General features: G+C 40.9%; 1 protein-coding gene across 18 annotated transcripts in view; it reads left to right on the plus strand.

Annotated features, from left to right (window-relative positions):
• The window catches only part of SORBS1 (sorbin and SH3 domain containing 1), a 238,672-nt gene that overhangs the window by 177,173 nt on the left and 41,087 nt on the right, over nt 1–20,412 (plus strand). For 11 of the 18 annotated variants that reach the window (XM_017806938.1, XM_017806937.1, XM_017806939.1 and 8 more), the window contains 10 exons: nt 463–489; nt 660–775; nt 2,929–3,735; nt 4,294–4,665; nt 7,554–7,701; nt 12,643–12,672; nt 15,498–15,673; nt 16,454–16,517; nt 17,654–17,728; nt 18,069–18,131. In XM_017806938.1, coding sequence (XP_017662427.1) covers nt 463–489; nt 660–775; nt 2,929–3,735; nt 4,294–4,665; nt 7,554–7,701; nt 12,643–12,672; nt 15,498–15,673; nt 16,454–16,517; nt 17,654–17,728; nt 18,069–18,131 — 1,878 coding nt within the window. The remainder of the gene's footprint in view (nt 1–462; nt 490–659; nt 776–2,928; nt 3,736–4,293; nt 4,666–7,553; nt 7,702–12,642; nt 12,673–15,497; nt 15,674–16,453; nt 16,518–17,653; nt 17,729–18,068; nt 18,132–20,412) is intronic. The other 7 variants (XM_017806954.1, XM_017806955.1, XM_017806952.1 and 4 more) reach the window with 5 other exon arrangements.

Consider the following 20,412-nt stretch of genomic DNA (forward strand, 5'->3'; position numbering starts at 1 on the left):
TTGGCAGTCCTTTATCTTAATTAATCATATATAGTGATGTTGATAAGGATATATATGTCTTCATAATCTGTATCATGGCTGAATACAGGATCCACACGTTTCCAGTAATTTGCGGTGTCCGGATGTCAAGCTGCAGCTTTAAAAAGTAGCAAGCTGGGCTGCCTTTTTGCCTCTGAAATAAGAATGTCAGTGAACAATTGTTTCTTCATTACTCTGAATGAATTGCCTTGTGTTTACAAAGGTCAGAAACAAGGAGGGCATCATGTTTAGGGACGGTCTCTATGGTAATTAGGCTGCCCTGTCAGAAAGCATTTTATGTGTGAAATGAAGTAGCTTGACTCTTAACTGCAATTGGTACATGTTTTCTGTAAATGTAATGGTTTATTTTTTTCCTCTTTCTTTCCCTCTCTGCCTATCCTCCACCCCCACCTCCTCTGTCCCTCCTTTCTGTGAAATGCTTAGGTCTGGAGCCAGAAAACTTGGAAACAGGTACAAACATTGTCTGCTTATGCTGTTACTTCTGCTGCATTATTGGAATTATCTCTTGTTGCCTGGGAAAAACAAATGGAAAAAAAAAAGGAAGAAAAGAGTCCCTTCCTTTCACTTATCCTGTAGCTGGAAGGAATCTTCTGTGATCTGAGTTTTCTTTCCCGTCATAGATGATTGGAGATCGTCGTCTAACACTGATGCCAATGGGGATTCCCAACCATCTTCTCTGGCTGCCAAGGGTTATAGGAGTGTGCGTCCAAACCTTTCTTCAGATAGCAAGCCACAGGTAAGCCTTTCTTCTGTGACCCTGAGGGTGATCATCTGGGTTCAAGCGCTGGATTCATGGTCAGGAGTCCTGGGCTGAACTCCAGACTTGGCTGCAGATGGGTAAGTTGCTATGCCTCAGCTTTTTGTACCTTTAAAATGGGGGCAACCCTTACGTCAGCAAAGTGTTGTGGAGCTCATGTATTCAGGCACACCACAGTGTTTCCTTGGTGGATGAAGGAGGAAGACGACGCTATTTGTTCAAAAGAAAAAAGGTGAAGTAGTCATCTGTAACTATTTTGTATCTTATGTTGGTTTTATTTCCTAGAGGTTGCTGCAGGCTGAAATCAGAGTTGCACCCTACATCAAAAATAATATATTGAGAATGTCTTTCAGTTTTAACACTGTAACTGATACAAGCCAACAAGGGAAAGGTTATTTGTACCTGACGGTAAATTGTTGAAGTCAATCTGTTAAGAGAAGTGTAAGTTCATGCTTTTTCTTTTGGATGCTCAGTCTGCACAGAAGCAGTCTGAAAGCCTGTAAGGAAACCTTTCATTAGAGACTGCATTCTTGTGTGAAACAGAGTCCCTTTAAAGCCTTGTCCCCCTATCAGCGTGACTGCTCCCATCATCAGGGTCCTAAAGCAATGCTACAGACCAGACACTGTTCCTGAAATCGTAAGTGAAAGTGGAAGAAGGTACAGCTCGAATGAAGGTGTGGGAAGGAGCAGCACCCTAAAGAGAGACCCATTTCTGCTCAATACATACAGCTCTCCTGTAGTCCCTTCCTGATTTTGTTGAACAGAGGGAGCACTCGTACACATAGTACTTGTTATAGAAGTCTCAAGAACTGCTGTTCAAACTAAGCTGAAATGGAAGAAATTCCCAAAATAATGAGCCTGTTAAGAGGCAGAAACCCTTCAGAAGAGCACTTACCAACCCTCTTCTCTACTTCTTTATGCATCAGGGAAGGTGGGGAGGGGCAGTGTGAGGACAGTAGATTTTGGGACAGCAGCTGTAATGTTATGAAACTTTTCTACATCTATATTCATGTAACAAGAATAGTTGCTGGCCACAACTTGTCATATGTTTATGAATTTTAAGGGATGTTGCTTTTCAGATTTGAATGTTGCAAACTGTTAAGGCATCTCCATTCTCAGTTTTTTTCTCAGAAAAAAAAAATCATTGTAATTGGAATTGCAGTCAGCAGGTAATTTGGAGTTAGCAAGCTATGTGTTGCTAAGTACTAAAACCAGTAAAGCTTTTCTTATTATTTACTAGCAGCAGGATTTCTCTGTTGGTGATTTTGATTCTGGAGGCAAATTCTGATGAACTCAGTTCCTCAAGAAACTTTAATTGTTCCGGTCTTCCCAAAAGCATTTTCAGGATGGAAAAATGCTGAAGAGAATTGAAGAGTTAGGCTTTAGAAGGAAGAAATGCTGACTTTTTACTTAGCCAGCTGTGGTAGAATAGAATCATAGAATACAATAGAGTCAGCCAGGTTGGAAAGGACCTCCGAGATTATCAAGTTCAACCCTTGATCCACTACCACCGTGGTTACTAGACCATGGCACTAAGTGCCACATCCAGTCTCAGTGAATACTGTAGGCTACAGTATTCACATGATGTCTGCTTTCATTAGCACTGGTGAAACTTCACAACGTTCATTTTTCAGCAGTGCACTTAACATGCAGACATGGCCTAGAGCTCTGAATTTGGCTTTGCTATTCAAACGTCCCCAGTGCTGGGAAGTATTTAGTTATACAAGCATGAGCCTGAGTTTAGTTAGCCATGATGTTAAATCTTGACTTGGGCTTTCCCAGGGGCATGGTGGGTGTTGCTGTGCAGGTCTGTTAAAACAATACAGTATTGAGATTTATTTTACCCAGAGAGAGAAGCATGTAGGCAGAGACTTGAGAGCTGGGTAAAGTTTGTGTGCTGCAGTGAGCTGTGCTAAGAAAGAGAGAATGCGTGAGATGATGTATGGGAGTGAGTTCTGCACTGGCCTTCCAGATACTGTATTTGCTTTTTATTCTTGCTGTATTAAAACCTGCTTAACCCAAGTCTAATGATCAAATTCATTCTTAGAATTTAATTTTTTTTCCTTCCTTTTTCCTTTCATTTGATGATGCTTCCTTTCTCCTTTTCTACCTCCTTGATTCTGCCTCGGCAGGCCCTTGCTCCTCCCCGTCCTCCTCTTCCCAAAGAGGAAAGCTTTGCATGGCGTCCCCGCACTGACACTAAAGCGACCAACCTGTTGCCAGTGCCCATCATGGACTGCGTGTACCTGAATGCACCCAAGCCTTATACGCAGCGTGCATCACCAAACACGAGTGCACGGTGTTATTTGTCATCACCTACCCCCTATGGGGCCGTCCCCAGTGGGAAGCAAGGCTTGCCAGCAGGGCATTCTCCCTCTTCAGGCCCCAAAGACGAGGTGCATGCTGGGCAGCCACTCTTGGAAAGTCGCTCCTCGTCGGGTGCATCATCCATACAACACAACCCTGACAGGGCAGATCCCAGTAGTAAGGCTGGAATGAATTCCAGTCATGAGACGAAGGCGGATAAAAAGGTCAGCAAACTATATGTAGCTTGTTTATCTAACAGCACTTGCTCAGCCGCATCTCAAAATTCCGCTGGCACCACACATGACCCAGCAGCCAGCACCAGTTTGGGTGCTGAGCTCACTCAGGCACCAGCCACCAACATTGTTTCCTCTGTAACAGACACTGAAAAGTCTCTTCCTGCTGCTCCTCCTCCTCCTATTCCTCCCAGGCCATCCTTTTACATTGTCCTCAGCAAAGACGCAGTTAGTTATGGTGCGAGCCAACCCTCCCGGACTCAGTCGCCAGCTCTGCAAACTGTGAGGGACAGAGTGCTAGAGCCCCAGAGCACAACTGCCACAGAGGACAGGATGAGAAAAGAGCCTTACCTTACTCAGCAGCGACAGCCACCATACAAGGCAATGGGACGCAGCATGGTACATGTTTTCTCCATAACCTTGTTTTCTTTCAGCCGTGTGAACAGTTCTTTAATTCATTACAATGTTCCCTTAATGCTTTATTCCCCTCCTACCTAATTTCTGAGCACTTCTTGTGCTGCCTGAGTCTTGTGATCTTCTACTCGATAATATTTAACACCCCATGCGTGCCCCTTCGACGTTGATCTGTGTGTTTGTGTGTGTGTGGTGTTTGTAGGGAGTTGGGTTGGGCTGGTGAGGATCTTTCTATTTTAGGAAGGTGTAAAAGAAGCAAACTCTGTATGGGGATGGCTAGTGCTTCTCAAGTGATAGTGAATGCAGAGCTGTTCTGTGGTGTTCTACACAGAATGGGAGAAGGGTGGTGAGGGGAATGAAGATTTTTGTGGAAAAACATGTTCATAGGGGCCAGGGCTGCAAGCCTGAATGTCTCCCTAAGGAAAGAAAATCTGGTGGGGCTTTGTATCATTTTGGGTACGCTCCTTGCATGACACTATATGGCTGCATTCGACTAAAGTATCAATCCTCCCCCGTTGCATAACAACACCTTGTTTCCTACAGGATGCCACTGCCACCACCACAGCTCAGCCTGGAGTTATAGTAGTCCCCCTCCTCCAGGTTAATCCAGACAGACAACAAGAAAGCAGCTCCAGCACTCCACCACCGCCTCTGGTTCCTTTTGGGCAAGGCTCCGCATTCCCTGAGATTGTTTCTCCTGGCTCACCCCTGACTTTTCCAACTTTAGACGATTTCATTCCCCCACATCTCCAGAGGGGCTCCCACCATAACCAAGCACCTTCCACATCTGGCACATTACCCTCTGTTTACCCGAAACTGCCATTCTTCTCATCACCACCTTCACTTGTCCCTCCAGTCACGGGGGCTTTGCACAGGGGCTTGAAGCCTGAAATCACTGGAGTCATCTCACATACAGTAAGCTTGCCAAGTACCCTCCTCGCCCTTTTCCTAAATTTGTATTCCCAGATTAAAATTACTTTCTCCTTGCAATACTAAACTTGAGAGAGGAGCGATGACTCACTCCCTACCAGCAGCATGACAACTGAAACCTTGTTTGTATCCTGTGCTAGTGCATGCGTTTTGCCTGCCTTGTGCAGCTTTGAACTTTCTATTGACTTCTTGCAACATTTGACTGACTCTCTTTGTGCCCGTTCTGCCAGGTGAAGCACACCATGACAGTCTTCACAGGATTTGCTCAGAATAATGGATTCTGTATAAACTGAATAGCTGCAACTAACCGATCTCTTCAGGCTCTTTTAATAGCATCCTTAATTGTGTTTGAATAACATTTAAAGCAGCAACAGCAGACCATTTAAAGGTTAGGGCTGGCTTTCTGTTCCACTTGGAGCCACAAGACCATATGGTGTCTACACAAATCCCTGATGAAATCAGTGTAAGATTGCTGCCAGTATCCAATGACCTACAAGTTATAAGTTACTGGGCTAAGTGTCTTCCAAGCATGTAGGTGCTGTGGGATAGATTAGGCAGAGAGTATCTCTTCATTTTGGAATTGGTTGTCTTTGAAAATTTTGAAGAATTCAGTCCACAACAGTTGGAATTTACTGTGTTCTTCTTGAGTTAGGTTTTGTTCTGCTTTCAGCACATCAACTATTTTAAAAAGTCCTCAGGGACAAGGAGGAAAAGTAGCTCTCAGTTAAAGTTGCAGAGGAGGCAAAAAGTACACAACCTTTCTTGCACTGGAAGTCTTAAAACCACCTTTTTTTTTTTAATATGCTTGCTTGTAAGGACAAGGAAGAAGTTCAGCAGAAATCCCCTTCTCTCATGATGATGTTTGGTCTGCCCTCTGGCTCTGTAGAGATCTAGCAAACAGGCATGTGGAGGGGGGAAAGAAAAAATCAACTGAGGATATTTTCAAAAGTTCTCAGCATTGGCCTTTCTACTTTTGTTAAAATCAGTGGGGGTTTTATTGCAGAGAGTAATCAGTTTGGGTTTGGTGTTTCCTTTTTGATTGAGGGTTTTTGTTTGTTTGTTTTTTAAATGGACCCTATCTGCAAGCTCCAGAAAAAAACCAGGAGGCATCCAAATCGTAGAGGAGTACTGGAAATTTTGTTGTATCTGACTTTCTTGAGATGAGAGTTTTGAAACGTTTTTGAACATGTTCAATTCAGGCATGTGGTCACAGAGCTGTTTTCCACAATGATATAAATGGTCTTTGTTCACCCACTCTGGTGACTTTTTTGAGGCTCCTGAGCCTATCCTGAGCCAGCATCCCTTTTCTTTGAGGGATTCCTTTTTGTATTTTAGTTATCAAAGTGAAGCTCAAACCCAATTCTCATACTTCTCCCCACCTCTTGCTCCTTTTTCCTAATTGCACTGTTTGGAATATTATCACAGTCAGCAAAATGGGGCTGGGTCTTTCTCTTGGGAACACATATTTCTGAAGAACACTGATTCTTTTCTGTCCCCATGAAATGTCTATGGCCTGACCAGATGCTGCTTGGACCAAGATCACGTTCATCCGACAGAACAAGATTGTTTTTCCCCATTTCCCCTCTAGGTTGGAGAGACTGTAGATTCTTGTTCTGAGTATGGCCAATTCTCACTATGATTTATCTCTGAGCTCTGGTGCCAGACCTCACTCTGGCCCCTGTTCAGCCCCCTGCTTGATGCTGTAAGTCCTTTCCTCTGATGCTGGTGGGTATGAAGGGCACTGAGTTGCAGTTGCACTTGGCCAGAAAAGCCAGAAGTAGGGATTTTTCTGGAGCAATATTCTGTGCATATTCAGGGGGTTTTTTAATAGTGATGAAAGTACTGTTGAATGCTCAGCTGATTTTACAGATCAGTGGCTTGCAGCATTTCATTCTGACAGTGGAGCAGCAGGAGTGCAGGAATTTGGTCCACTGTTCCATACTCTCTTTGTTTGGATGCTCATTCCCCATTAACAGTAATTGTTTGTCCAAATTCCTTAAGAAGCTTTGAACAATCTCAGTCTAAACTGGCACACACACGGTCTTAGTCATCATCCCTTCTTTATTTTTCTACTTACCACCACTCAAAGCCCAGTATCCCTGGACTGAGGTTTTTCAAAGATGAGCTAGCTTTCAAAGTCTCCCTGTTGACACAGCCTGTATTTCTACAGAATAGTGAGAGCTGTGGTTATATCAGAGGTGGGTTTGAAATAAGCAAATAATGGAGCTGGATGCTTTAGGAGAGCAAGAACAGATTGCTATCTGTGCTCCAGCAGCAAAGCCATGTTAAGTATCTCCCTTGCTAGAGTCCTACCTTTTACCCTCTATCAGTTTTGGGGCTTTGTTATGTCATTTTTTTAATCAGGTAGGTATCACACTGTCTCCTGAGTGATGATGCTAACTTCTCAGACTTTCCTTACCAAACCATCTGCAGTAATAATGTTTTACTCCAGAACTGCATGAGTTTTGCATGTCTGACTTGCTATGAAAGGAATACTTTTGGAACAAAAATATTTGTGTGTGTATGTATCAGGGGAAAGATGTCTGCATTTTCTCCCCCAACCAGATTTGCTCATTTCTGTCACCTAGCGTTTGCTCCAAAGAGTCTGCTAGATGAATTTAGTGCCCTCTTTTGGAGTTGGAGTTGTGAAACCCAACACCAAATAATTATAGTACCGCCTTAGCAAACTAATTCCATTAACAACAAGCAGGGTATGTACAAGGAGCAGGGTAACACCTGTGCTTATGCTTTTTATACTAAAATTTGCTGCGATTATGCTTCTCTTTCAGCTTAAAATGTTGGGATTTTCCCCAGATTTTCCCAGTGTAGCAGCCTTCTGCATGTTACTAATGATGTGTTGCTCTTCTTTTCAGGACCCACGTCCTGTGCTAAATGAAGTGCCCCAGCCTGGCACTGGCACTGACTATCCAACCTCCATCACTTCAATCAGCAAATCTGCCTCTGCCTATCCTTCTACCACAATCGTCAATCCCACTATTGTCCTCTTGCAGCATAATCGAGGTAAGGAGACTTGCATATAGATAGTTGTAGCTCAAACTGAGCAACCTGCTATGCTACAAGGAACTGGAGAATGTGTGTGCTGTGGACAATTAGGTCCAGACTACTAAGAACTAACAAAGCTGCCTCAAAAAAGTTGTAGTGACTGGAACATACAACAGGCAAGTAAGAGGTTAGAGGTGCGTGACAATGCCTACTTTTTGTAATTAAAACCTGTGGATCAGAAGCTCTCTGAAATGTGTGTGGGGGGATTTAACTGGGCTATGGACAAATGAATAAGCTATTGCAGGGTAACAGGTGTCTTGTTATGGTGGAAAAAGGGGTGTATGCTCCTGTATATCTGTCAGTAGAAACAAGGTAGCTTGGAGTAGTTTCTCCCTCACTTGAAAAGGTGATACAGCTATATTTTCTGTTATTGTGGGAGAGATTTGACCTCTGAATTTGCAGCAAAATTTGCCCAGTAGTAAATAATCTGCTGTCTCACAGGTTTGAACTGGGCAATTTGTTCCTCTACCCATAACTGGGTCAACTCAAACTCATACTGCACTAGTCCTTGAGCTCTGGATTTGCATGTGAGCAAAACAACCTTGTTTGAGAACTCCCATGCTCAGCAGTCAAAGCCTTTCTTACAGCAGCTCTATCTGAGTGAATAGTTCCATCTCTTTACCTCTGACATTAGAGGGAAACTTTGCTTGTCCTTTCTAGTTCTCCTGGTGGCTGGCATTACCCCAGCCTCCCAGTTAATTGTGCATCACTAAAGACAGTAGCTTATAACAGGCCACACAGATGCAGTCCAATTTGCCTTGATTTTTAGTGGACTTGGGAAACTCCAGGAATCTACAGTGCTGTGGCTTACCTTTTGCAAAGAAAAAAATAAAATCAGAAAATAAGGTCAAGGCCTGCACTTCTCATACTGTAGTCATTCTAATTACAGCTCCTTTGCAATCCCTCATGGGGTATTTTCAGTGCCCTTTTAAAACAGTTTTCAGTCTTTGATCCTCAAGATAGTGTCCTCACTGTAGCCCAGCCCCTTATAGGGGTAATGAGTGGGTTATCTCTTCCTTTTTTTGCTAGCATCTGAAGCAGCTTTACTTATGTGTTTCTGAATGAGGGTGCCTGGATTCCTCAACTGCTTCAAGAGGAGAAAACCTTATTTGAGGCCGCCTTTTTATATCTGAAAGCGTTTTTGTTGACTTTCTTGGGGTGGGATATGCTTTTGGTAATTTTTTTTTTCTTTGCATTAAATTTGGGGCATTTAGACTTTAGGAGCATGAGAGATAAATTTATATAACATGATGATACACACACACTGGCTCTGAGAGAGCTGATGTGAAATGGTTCTGTTTGCTAATTACCTTCACAGTTAACGATTTGTCCTGTCTGAATATTGCTTTTGACCATTAGTAGTCATGATACTGTATCCTGATTGAAGAGCCTTCTCTCATCATGTTTTTGTGTGATATAGATCATGGCCTGATGAGCAAATTGATCGGGTCTGTGAAGTATATAATTCTAATGCCCATTTTTCAATCTGTATTAGTCAAACTTGTAAGTTCCAAGAACCATGTTGAACTGGTTTGACAAGGCATTTAAGTCATACAGTTGTATTGACTGACATTCTGTGTCATACTGTGTATTTATTAGAAATTCTCGTATAAAATATTAATATTTATGTCGACTTGACAGATGTCCCAGCCATCAAACTAATGTTTTTCAAAGATTGTCACAACATTTGCTTTCTTCCTTGTCCTGTGGAGTTTCCTTTGCATTCCAAGACATACTGAGTTTGAATGTGAATGGTCCAGTGAGCTGCAATCTCCATAGCTGCTCTCTTTAGAGCAGAAAACTGCTCTAAAATTCTTAACTTCGGTTTATATCAATGTGCTGATTTTCATCTGACCTCAGTTGTTGTCATTTAGCAGAGTCCTTAGTTACTGTTGAAGTGGAAAATATTTCTTCATCAGGCAGTAGGACATAATACTTTTTTTTTTCCCTTCTTTTTTTTTTGAAGTGCAGAATGGAAATAGTAATCAGATCTGTCATCTTTTCTACCCTCTTATTAAAAGTTCCACACTGCCTATTTGGTAAAAGAACAAGATCATTGCTAGATTTCTGTTTATTCTTCATGTGCCTCAAACTCCATTTTTGAGTCTGAGACATTCTGTTAATGCTTTTACTTCCGTTTTAATTTTCTTTCATTTTGTACCTACTTACAGGTGTACATTTCCCTAGTTTTCCTTCTTTTCGTATTAAGGATTTCCTACAGTTTCTTATGCTTCCATTCCTATCTAGGCTTTATGCCAGCATAAGCATTAAGATTTCTTTCTGCTAACTTACTGTTTTTAAGTGATTCTCAGATCTTAGTTATCTATTGAATTGCTGTCCTGGCTGATGTGATTCATATTTAGTTTCACCTTTATGAACCTTATCTATTCAAGATTAGTTTGGTCTCATGGCATATAACAAATTGTTACTAGGTTATGTTTTACCTTCCCCTTAATGGTTAATTATGTTTTGTGCTGAAAATAATTCCTTCCTGTCAAGATGATGTTTAATATAAATTCTTCTTGTGTGCTCTGAAATACCCTCTGAATTAGAAATTTCAAGGTCGTTTTAATGCTGGCAGTCTGAGATTTCCAGTTTCTAGTTTAGTTAGTCTTCCAGATGGATAATGTGGCTTTCTTTCTCCTCAGTGGATTATTGATTGTTTTTTAAGCAGCTAGTTCTCTTATTCTCTGAAGTGACTGTTATAGCAGATATCACCTGCTTATTACTATTACTTTTTAGTATTTCGTGCTTTATTTACTAGTTTGTTAATCTGCATGTAAAATCTTTTGACTTTGAGCTATCAGAGACTTAGGAATTTGAAACACAGATAGTACACTGTGTCCTTTCTTGTCTGCTTGGTCTTACTCAGTAAGTTGTGATGACAGATCTGAGAATTTTTTCCTCCTGGATTTCAATAATATCAAGTGAATAAAATTCATGCTTATAAACAAGTCATTTCAGATCTTCTTGTTCATTTCTAGCACCAAGGTAAGAATTTTTTCCCTTTAAATCTGTTTGGTGTCTGGATAAATATTCTTTTTGACACCTTTATTTTGCACTCAACATGTTCTCAAATACTTATTTCATTTTCCCTGTTTTTTACTGTTTTCAAGTCTTACTCTCCTCCAGTGCTCCCTCCTCTGGAGGAACTCTGAAGGCATGTGTAATCATTCTTTCACTGTTGTGAGCAGTTTAATCCCTCTGCTTGACCCTTTCTCTGAGAAGCCAACAAGTTTTTGGCCTTTGCTTACAGTCCCAGAACACAAGATCAAGGGTGAAAGCCTCAGTTAGTTGGTGTGTGCCTGGGCTACAATCTGGCTCTGGTCAGGTGGGATAGTGAAGTAGCAGACACCTCCTGCTCCTTCTGCTTCTATCCATGAGCAGTTCGCTTTCCTACACAGATATACAAGTGAAAAAAAATCTCCTCTTTGCATAAAAAGTATTTTTTTCATGAGAAGTGTATTAATTCGTGGTATTCTCTCCCTGTGGAAAAGAGATAGGGCTGACTTTTTTTAACCACGTGTTCTTGTCAGAAGAGTTTAGTGAGTCAACATAGTTCTCCTCAGTGAAGGTGTTGACTGAAGCTGAGACTGTTCTCACTTGCATTTTTTCTCTCAAGTAATCAGATGGGCATCCTGCCATTTCTCACTTGTGTGTTCTTATAATACAGCAGCCTTTTGCTGATGGCCTGCTTAGACCAGTGAACCCTGCAGCAGGGGGTTCCGACCTACTCTTTGGTTCAGATTGCTAACCCTTCCTTCTACCCAGCACACATTGGGGTTTGTTTCCTTGGCAGCTCTCAGATGAACATAATGCACAGGAGCAGCTTGCCATCAGTGATTAGCAGGGCCGAAGGCTAGGGTTAAAGAACAGAGTTCATAGGTATTGACAAGGGATCTGCACAGAGGAAAAATATCTCCGTTCCCTTGCTGCGATGATCCACTTAGTACAAATGTCTAGTGAAGGTGTGGGTTCTGCTTACAAACACTGTATACCTGGAGATTTGTGACGTGCTGCAGACTTACTTGGCAAGTGTTACATGCCACCCCAAAGCACAGTTGTTTCCTGGGCAAGCATTGCATGGCATGGTTTATCATGAATATATAACAGTTGTGTTTAATATATTAAAGTTTTGAAATCTTTTTACTAATAAATAAAATAAATAAAATGATTAATTGCTAGGGAGTAGAAAAAGCAGAGTGGAGTGCTAAGAATTCGTGGTTTTATTCCAAGCTGTGATTTGGGCCAGATAAATGGGCATCCTTTTAGAAAGCATCAACTTTAGGGTGGTCAGACATGCTGAAAGATACCACAAATGTCCCACTGGAAACTCATTAATGAGAGGCCCCTAACTTAGGGGACCATTCTGAGAATCGAAACCTTCAAGTTGTGTCTGTGCACAAATCACTGGATCTGTGCTCAGTGGTATGGGATGAGACTCAGCAAGCACCAACAATGACTTGTTCCTTTCCTATATCCCTTTGAAATGCTACAGCAGTATTATTTCAAAATGTTCTTCATGCTAATGGTAACAGAGTTAGTTGTCAAGTTGTTCGACTCCGTGAATTTTTACTGTTTTTCGAATTATCCTCTGTCCAACATTTTCATTCTCTGATGTTACAAAAAAATGAAAATTTAAATAAAAGTGCTCTTTGCAAATGTATCGGTCACTGCATCATGAGATTTATATTATTCCACGAGGCTGCTGTGTGGAGAAGGGACAGTAGGCTGTCACTTTGGCAGGGTATTTGAAAACAGATTCTCTCCAGCAGCTGCTGCCATTCTGTCTACAGCGTATTTCTTGCCTGTCAGAAATGCAGCACCAGAGCACTTGCTGTTTACGTCTCACCCATTTGTTCTGTATTTCTTTTTGTTTTGTTTCTCCCTTTACCACAGAACAGCAAAAAAGGCTTAGTAGCCTGGCAGGTATGATGTGAAAGGTCTGCTACTCCCCAATGGCTGCCTCTGCTGGAGCAAAGCTGCTGCTGGTAGCTTGTGGAGTACCTTTAGCAAACACACTGCCCCAGAACTGCAAAGGAATATACCAAAACACTAAATTACTCATCTGCCCCTCCTAAGTCAAAAGATTTACAAATGGTTTGATTGTCCTAGTTGACTTTTGCGGCTGCCTTTTGAGCCTTTAGTTTTATTCCCTTGGGAGCATATTCTCATGTTTCTCTACACATCCCGTACAGTTAGTCTCATGCACAGTGAGGGGAGAGGAAGATAAATAAAAATCAGTGTTTACAGGACTCCAGGAGCAGAAGTATTTGTGCCAGATGTCAAGAAATATATGGTAAATTTGTAGTATACACGTATGCATGTGTGCTGCTACCCCTCTCTGCACAGGTGTGAGAGTCTCTCCTTGAAAGATGAGCAAGTCGTTTTCATGGTCATCTTTTCCTTTCCACACCCCAACTAGAAGTAGCTCAGTCTGCAGTGGGTGTTATAGGAACAGCGCATTATGCTGTATTATCATTCTTTGGTTGTGGCCATGGTGGGGTAAATTGAGAGGTTAGAGAGAAGAAAGTCCTGGAGAGTGCCTAAGCACTTGAAGTATCACAGTAGAAACCCAAGAGAACCAATACTGCATGCTCCTACTCTCCCATGTGGGCCCTGGACTAACAAAGCCTGTCCCACTAGGACAGAATCTGCCCATGAGGCAGTTGCTGACCTGGTTGGACTTCATACACTAGGTTCCTTCAGCTGCACCCCCAGACTGTCCCTCCTCTGTGCTGCTACCCTTCTGAGGTGACAGGCTCCATAACAGCTTACAGTGGTTTCTCTCAGCTCCTTTCCTTGGTGTAGCTGTTGTCTCATCAGACACCACTCGGCTGAGAGTTTAATGCTTGTCTGCAAGTCAGAACAGGGGTCTCCTGTTTGTTTGACCCTTTGCAAGGTGTTTCCCTTCATTATCAGGACCTCCTTTGTTTTCTGAACTACAGATAGCCATAGAGCAGTTTGTTATAGCCTGAAAGATCCTCAGTCTGGAGGATTGTACTTTGTGGTACAGCTGGGTCTGCATCTGCTCTCAGTGTACCAGACAACCACACAAAGCTGCTGACTGCCACCTCTTCCCTGAGTTTTATGTCCTGTTGGTCACAGCAGTCAAACTCTCTTGCTGTGCAACACCACATGTTGCTGCTGCTGTTGCAAAAGGGTGGCTCAGGTGCTGTGGAGTGTGCTGACTGGTGCGATCTGGTTATTTGGGTGATTAGGCACCAGATTTGGCTCTGATTTTTAAATACCTCCAAGCCTGGTATATATCTTCATAAACTCTCTTGAAATTATTGGAGCACCGTGGCAAGTAAGTTAGGGTGACATTTAGCCATTATTCTCCAAGTTGTAGGATATTGTAGGAAATCTTTGATGAAAGATGTCTGCTTTTGTTCCTCTGTCTTCAAAGACTCATGCAACAGGTGTTGCTCTTTTCGTGTGCAATTCCTACAGGCTGAGTAGAGTCCCAAATATGTCCTATAAAATGGAGAATTCTGTACACCAGAGACATAGAAGACTGCACACACATTCACAGGGAGGGGGAAAAGGATGAAAATGCCAACCAAGGATTTAATAGATGCTTTGCCCCATTTTGAACATTTATAAACGTTACTATTTTACATAAACATATAAACATTATTGTTTTGTTTTTATCTTAAAGAGGAGGAAAATTTAAAGGTTGATGGTAATTTCAAACCAACCTTTTAAATGCAAATCCTTCAGTACTGAATTGCAGAATTGTGTTTGCTCAAGGTACCAACAGATCAATGCACTGCTATGCATGAGCCTTTCCTCTGATATCTGTCCCTTTCAGATTTCTGCACATTTAATGGCTTTGGGCAGTATGGTGATGTGCATGTGAATAAACATCTCTCTCTCTCTCTTCAATGCATGCAGTGACGTAAAAATGATAGGATTTGGCAAAGTCTTGATGAGACAGACTGTAAAATTACAGATATTTCCTCTTAAGAAATCCACATAGAAAAAATTCTTGACTGAGCCTGAGTTCCTGAGCTGCAGCTCTCCAGGGCATAGTAGAGCTTCAGAGCAACCTGAAGTCCCTACATTCCTTGGCCAGTGGTGGTGCCTGCTGCTACCTCTGAGTGTCAGTTGGACAGCGTCAAGGAATTCCAGTTTGGAAGCAAGTCCGAATTCCAGTTTTGGAAGTGGTCTGAAGCAGTTAGTTACTATTTCCCTCCATCTTTTTGCAGACTTATGTGCAATCATATGTCATATGTGTGCATGCATGCACAGAAATTAATTGGAAACATCATATACTGACTAACAAATGGGATTGTCAGGCAGGTGAGTGCAAGCTGTTAAAAAGTAGTGCCCCACTGCCACATAGGATGCTCCTTTAGATTGAGAACACCAGCAGAATAAAGATGTCCAGGAGACTCTTATTGCTGGTGCTTTTTGATGAAGAATGAGATTGAAGAGTTGCTAATTAGTCAAAGGGACACAAAACCCCAACTCTCAAACACTCCTTAAAAATAAAATTTTCCCTTGTTTTATGTGACAGCTGAGACTGTTGTGAAATGTGTGACAGTAACTACCTGAGAGATGCAAGCCTGCTTTTGCTGGCATCAGACAGTTTCCTGGGAGATTTCCTTCAATTCAGCTTCTAACCACAGTTAGCAGTGACACAGTCTGTCTCATCAACTACTTGCTGGGATTTTTGCCTTAAAAGAGCAGAATATGGTGATGCGGTGAAATGCTGGGATGAGATAAGAATCCCCCATTGTCATTTCCAGATTCAGTGCCAGACAGATTAGTTTCTGATAAAGTTGATTCAGCACTCACACGGGACAAGCTGGTTCAGGAGACAGTGCCAAGTGAGAAGAGGTCAATGGAGGAAAAGAGAAGCACTATCAAGAGCCCTCACCACATGGCTGATACCTCCGTTGATGATATTGGGATTCCACTGAGGGTAAGACAACACTGAGCATGCAGTTGATGGATAAAACTTGGGCTCGATTCTGCCTACCTTAGGACGAGGGAATTCACTAAAGATGCAGAGATGTAAGGGAAGATAGAATTCTAGTTTCAATGTATTTTATGATGAATGATTCCATTTGCTATCAATGGCCTGTTTCAGCTGCCTCAGGGGGAAAGAAAATTAAAAATTAATATTTCTTCTCATAATATTTGAAAATACTGTCTTCTGCTCCTCTGTTTCTTTCACAGCTATCAGCTGAAGGAGAGTTTTGTCTCATTTTAGCCATCTTAAAGGCAGATATCTCTTCTGTACAATGTTTTTAGGTTCTTTCAGTGTTCAGGGGAAATTATGAAAAGAACTATTAACCTGTTCTTATGACTGTTATGTGGAGTGAATTGAACACTAAATGTTTCTAACTGTCCATTGAATACTTAGGAAATTGGTATGTATAACTAAAATAGGCAAGGTGTCTAATTTTAGATGTCAAATCAGATTAATATGCAAAACCTTCTACACAATCTGCGGTTCTATAGAAGTTACAACCTGCCTCTGCAAAGTTTGTACTTTATTAGTAACTTGAGTGAAACCTATAGCTTTGTTACGTATGAGATTGTGTATCTTGAGGGAAATCACTCATATTTCAGAGTATTAACATCATATAGCCTTCACATAGCAGAGCGTAAACCTTTTTCATTTCTGGAATATTTGTAACAACTTTGAAAGACTGGTAGAAATCATTGTTGTGATGATTTATTTTTATTTTTCCAATAGAATACAGACAGATCGAAGGACTGGTACAAGACAATGTTCAAACAGATCCACAAGCTAAACAGAGGTACTGTAGCACAGATGTTTTTTATTTACTTTTAAAGACTACCTTGATGACATTTTGTTTCATTCATGTGAAAAATTGTACTGGATGTTAAATAAAAGCATTTTATGTTAACTAGTGTTTGCTCTGCACCACAAAACTCAACTAATGTATTTAAAATCTCTGAAGTCAAAGGTGAGAGAACAGTGAAGTCCAAAGAAAGGTCTGAGTTGTTCTGAAACGTGAACTGTAGTGCCCTCATGAAATCAAGTGTACTATTTGAGACCAGAAAGATGATAATAATTCCATAATTTAGAAAATAGATCCCTGAACTCCTGTTTTAGCAGACAACCCTATCCCACACACTTTTAAAGGACAGTAGGTTATCCCTGAAACTCCTCTGTGCATAAGAGAAAACTTTTTACACTGTAAAGCTTTAGTATCTGCACTACAAAGTGATTTGAGGTTCACTGAAACTAATGGAAAGGTTTCCATTGATTTTTTTATGAGTTCAGAATCTGAACTCTGCTTTTTCAAAACCTTAAGCTTTTTCCTTTCAAAACCTGGAATTGTGGTGAGAACTTGCAGACTTTGTGGTGGTGCACTTCAGGAGATTCCCACCTTGCACTTCTGTGCCCGACTGCTGATACATTCAGATTTTTCTTCTATGTGAGAAATGGCTGCAATAGCATTTGCAAACAGAACCCTCTGAACAGCCTGATGTGCAGGCAAATGCAGTTCATATCTGTGCTTATATAATAAAATGTAGAGCATGCAAAACTGGAGCTGTATTTGGTGCTGCAGGTGCTGTCATGATGAGCTTTATGCATAATTAAATGCTGTGTTATATTGGATGGAATGAGGAGGAGTTGAACAGTTTCCTAATCCTACTGCTCCTAACAGAGGTTCTTCAGCTCAGCCAGAGCCCGTGCTCAGATGGAGGAGAATGGGTTCAGTTCCCTTGGCTTTCAGGATCTCTCACAAGGCCCAGACATGCAAGGCAGCAGTGAGCAAAGAGGCATTCTAGGTTGTGTCATGCTAGAAGATCAGCATGAGAGGGCCTGTTCTGCAGTCAGCTTGAATGGATTCTTGTCTTGCCCTTTTTCCCCTTTAAATCTGTCCTCTTTGTTCTTTTTTGCAAATCATGTTCCTCTCCTTAGACACTCCTGAAGAAAACCCTTATTGCCCTACCTACATATTTCCTGAACTTCCTGAAATCCAGCAAAAAACTGAAGGTACCAGAAGTTTAGTCAGAGTATCTGTTGTCTTGTGCTTTGAGTTAACTGTACTATAGCACCCTAATAGTAACTAGATTCAGGTTCTAGCTTTCTGTTACCCACGTGTTACATTACACTGGCTGGAAATTCAGTTATGCCCAGTATATCTTCTTATGTGATGCATAAAGTAACTAAATCTTTGCTAATCCATTAATCTTTTTTTAAAGTATGATGCCAACTACACTAGTGTTATTAAAGTAGGCAATAAAATCATATAGTGATAGGAAATTGGGGGATGAAGCAGGACCTCCACTTCATTGTGGATAGTCTCAAAATCCACTGCTTTTCTCTGCTGCAGAAGACAATCCTTATTCTCCTACATACCAGTTTCCTGCGTCTACTCCTAGTCCTATCTCTGAAGGTAATCAAAAAGGTCCATATATATTTTTCTGCACAAATGCTGCCTTATCCATTTATTTTCTTCCCCGAGTTTTTTCTAGTTGCTGAGCGTTGTGCTGCCTCATAATGATTTGCTGCACTCTAAGCGATGCCTTGACTGTATGATGCCCTTTTGGCTTTGCAGTGCTCCTCTGGCTTTGTAACTGGTATTTGACTAATGCTACAGACTTGGGGTTTGCTTGGTTTTATGCGCTTATCAGCTGTGCGTGCGGTGATTATTTAACATGTCTAGATTGCTGACTTACATATAAAGATGTTTAACTGAGATTTCTCTCCCCTCCTTTCAGATCAATAAATTTCGCTAACTATTTGCTTCTGGTTTTTAATATTAACAGTGTTAGGGCCAGATCCAGAATGTCACTGAAGCCTATTGGTCAAAAGGCTGCTTGCTTCAGTGGCTTTTGGATCGGTCCCTCAGTATAGTCTTTTAAAATAGATATAACTTGGTAACATAGGTTCAGGGCTGGCCTTAGGTGCACTTGGCATATCTAGGCAAGGACAGAGTTTGAAGGTCTCATCAGCACATCTCGCAGCTTGAAATAACACTGTCTTTATCTCTTTGTGTGCTCAGCAGATTCCTTTTAACTTCATATTCAAATCAGAATCCTTTGCAGTCGTATTTCAGGGATGAGGAAATAGCATCTGCTGCAGTGTTAATCATGTAACTGTGCAAAATACTTATATATGAGAAACAATGGAATCTGCTGCACACATTGGGCGTACAAACATTTCCTGATTGGGAAAGTTGTTGGTGACAGCCTTGTTGACTTGGTGCTTTGGTGACACTTTAGATCCTGCAATGTAGGAACTTGCCTACTTAGCCTGTGCCTCAAGCCAACCCTGGTGAGACTGTTAATCAACCATTTCATTCAATGTTCATATTAAACATCTGGTGGGGATTGTGTAAGAAGAAAGCATATAATACGAGCTGAGATGCTCAAAGAAGACAAGGAGATGTAAGGTGCATTACACTGTTAAAATGAACCTGGACAAAGTGTAATACAGGTATCTAAGATACTTGATAATTTCTTGGTGAAACCTATTAGGTGAAGAGTCCCGCCTTGCAAATCATAATGCAGTGTAAGTTATTTTCTATTAGCAGAATGTTATGTGGGTATGGATGAGAGAGAAACAGTTTCAGTTATTAATGGATAAAGGAGTTTTACAGAGAAAATGTCCTTGTTCATAATGAGGTTTGAAAATTTATTTTACTTGCCTGAACTAACATAGTTTGCAAAACCTACTATGGTAATATATTAAGAGTCTGATTTCCCGTAAATGTCTCCTGTGCACTTACAAATGTGCATATGAAAGTTATTTGCTGTTTAGGTAGTTGAAACTTTATTGGACCTAACACTATTTTTTATTCTCAATACATTGAGAAACATTTCTCTAATATTTGCTTGGATTCTTTCCTTGGTAAGGAATATATGATGATGTAGATTATTTGGAGTGTGGGTGGGAGCCTCAATTTCATACAATTAGAGTCAGATTGGACTGATGCATAGGATCTCCTAGAAATATCAAGATTTGGGCTCCTCTCTAAAGTATATTTAGAGTCTCTAGAAACCCAACCCTGCAGATTCTCTAGGTTCTGCAAGGAACAGCCTCTTCTCTTTAAAGGAATCAGATTTTAAAATGACAAACTGTTGATACCCTGCTCCATTAAGGAGGGTCCCACAGATAGAATGAAGCTTTGAGAGACAGGAGATGTTGTTTTAATGCTTAATTCTGATTTACTTTTTAATGTTATCAAGTCATTCCAGATTTCTGTGTTTCAGTATTTCTTGCTGTCAAAAGGAAAGAAATGTAAACATTCTTCTTGATAAGATACTCAGAGACAAAACATACCTGTTCTCCTTATTATTGTAGATATTAGAATAATAAAAATTGGAAAATAGCAATTATCTGAAGTGAATTTTTTATTGTATTTTTTTTGTTTAAATGATGAGCTACAATAAATATTGATATTTCTCTTCAAGTAAGTAAATCAAATTATTTTTTATTGATCACCAGCACTAAGTAGGATTATTAGAGGTGAATGAATGGTTGTGAAGATAGTATTAGACATTTGTTCATCTGTATTGGTAGGGACTGAGAGTTTTGTGATTTACCAAGTATTTTGCTATCTGAATAAAACAAACTTATATATAAGAATACCAGTCAATTTTGTCAACAGTTCAGTATAATATAAATATTTGTTTTCTGTCATTAAGATTTAAAATACAGGAATTGGCCAGAAA

The sequence above is a fragment of the Lepidothrix coronata genome, unplaced genomic scaffold (assembly GCF_001604755.1).
Source record: "Lepidothrix coronata isolate B3197 unplaced genomic scaffold, Lepidothrix_coronata-1.0 Scaffold17, whole genome shotgun sequence".
Taxonomy (NCBI): domain Eukaryota; kingdom Metazoa; phylum Chordata; class Aves; order Passeriformes; family Pipridae; genus Lepidothrix; species Lepidothrix coronata.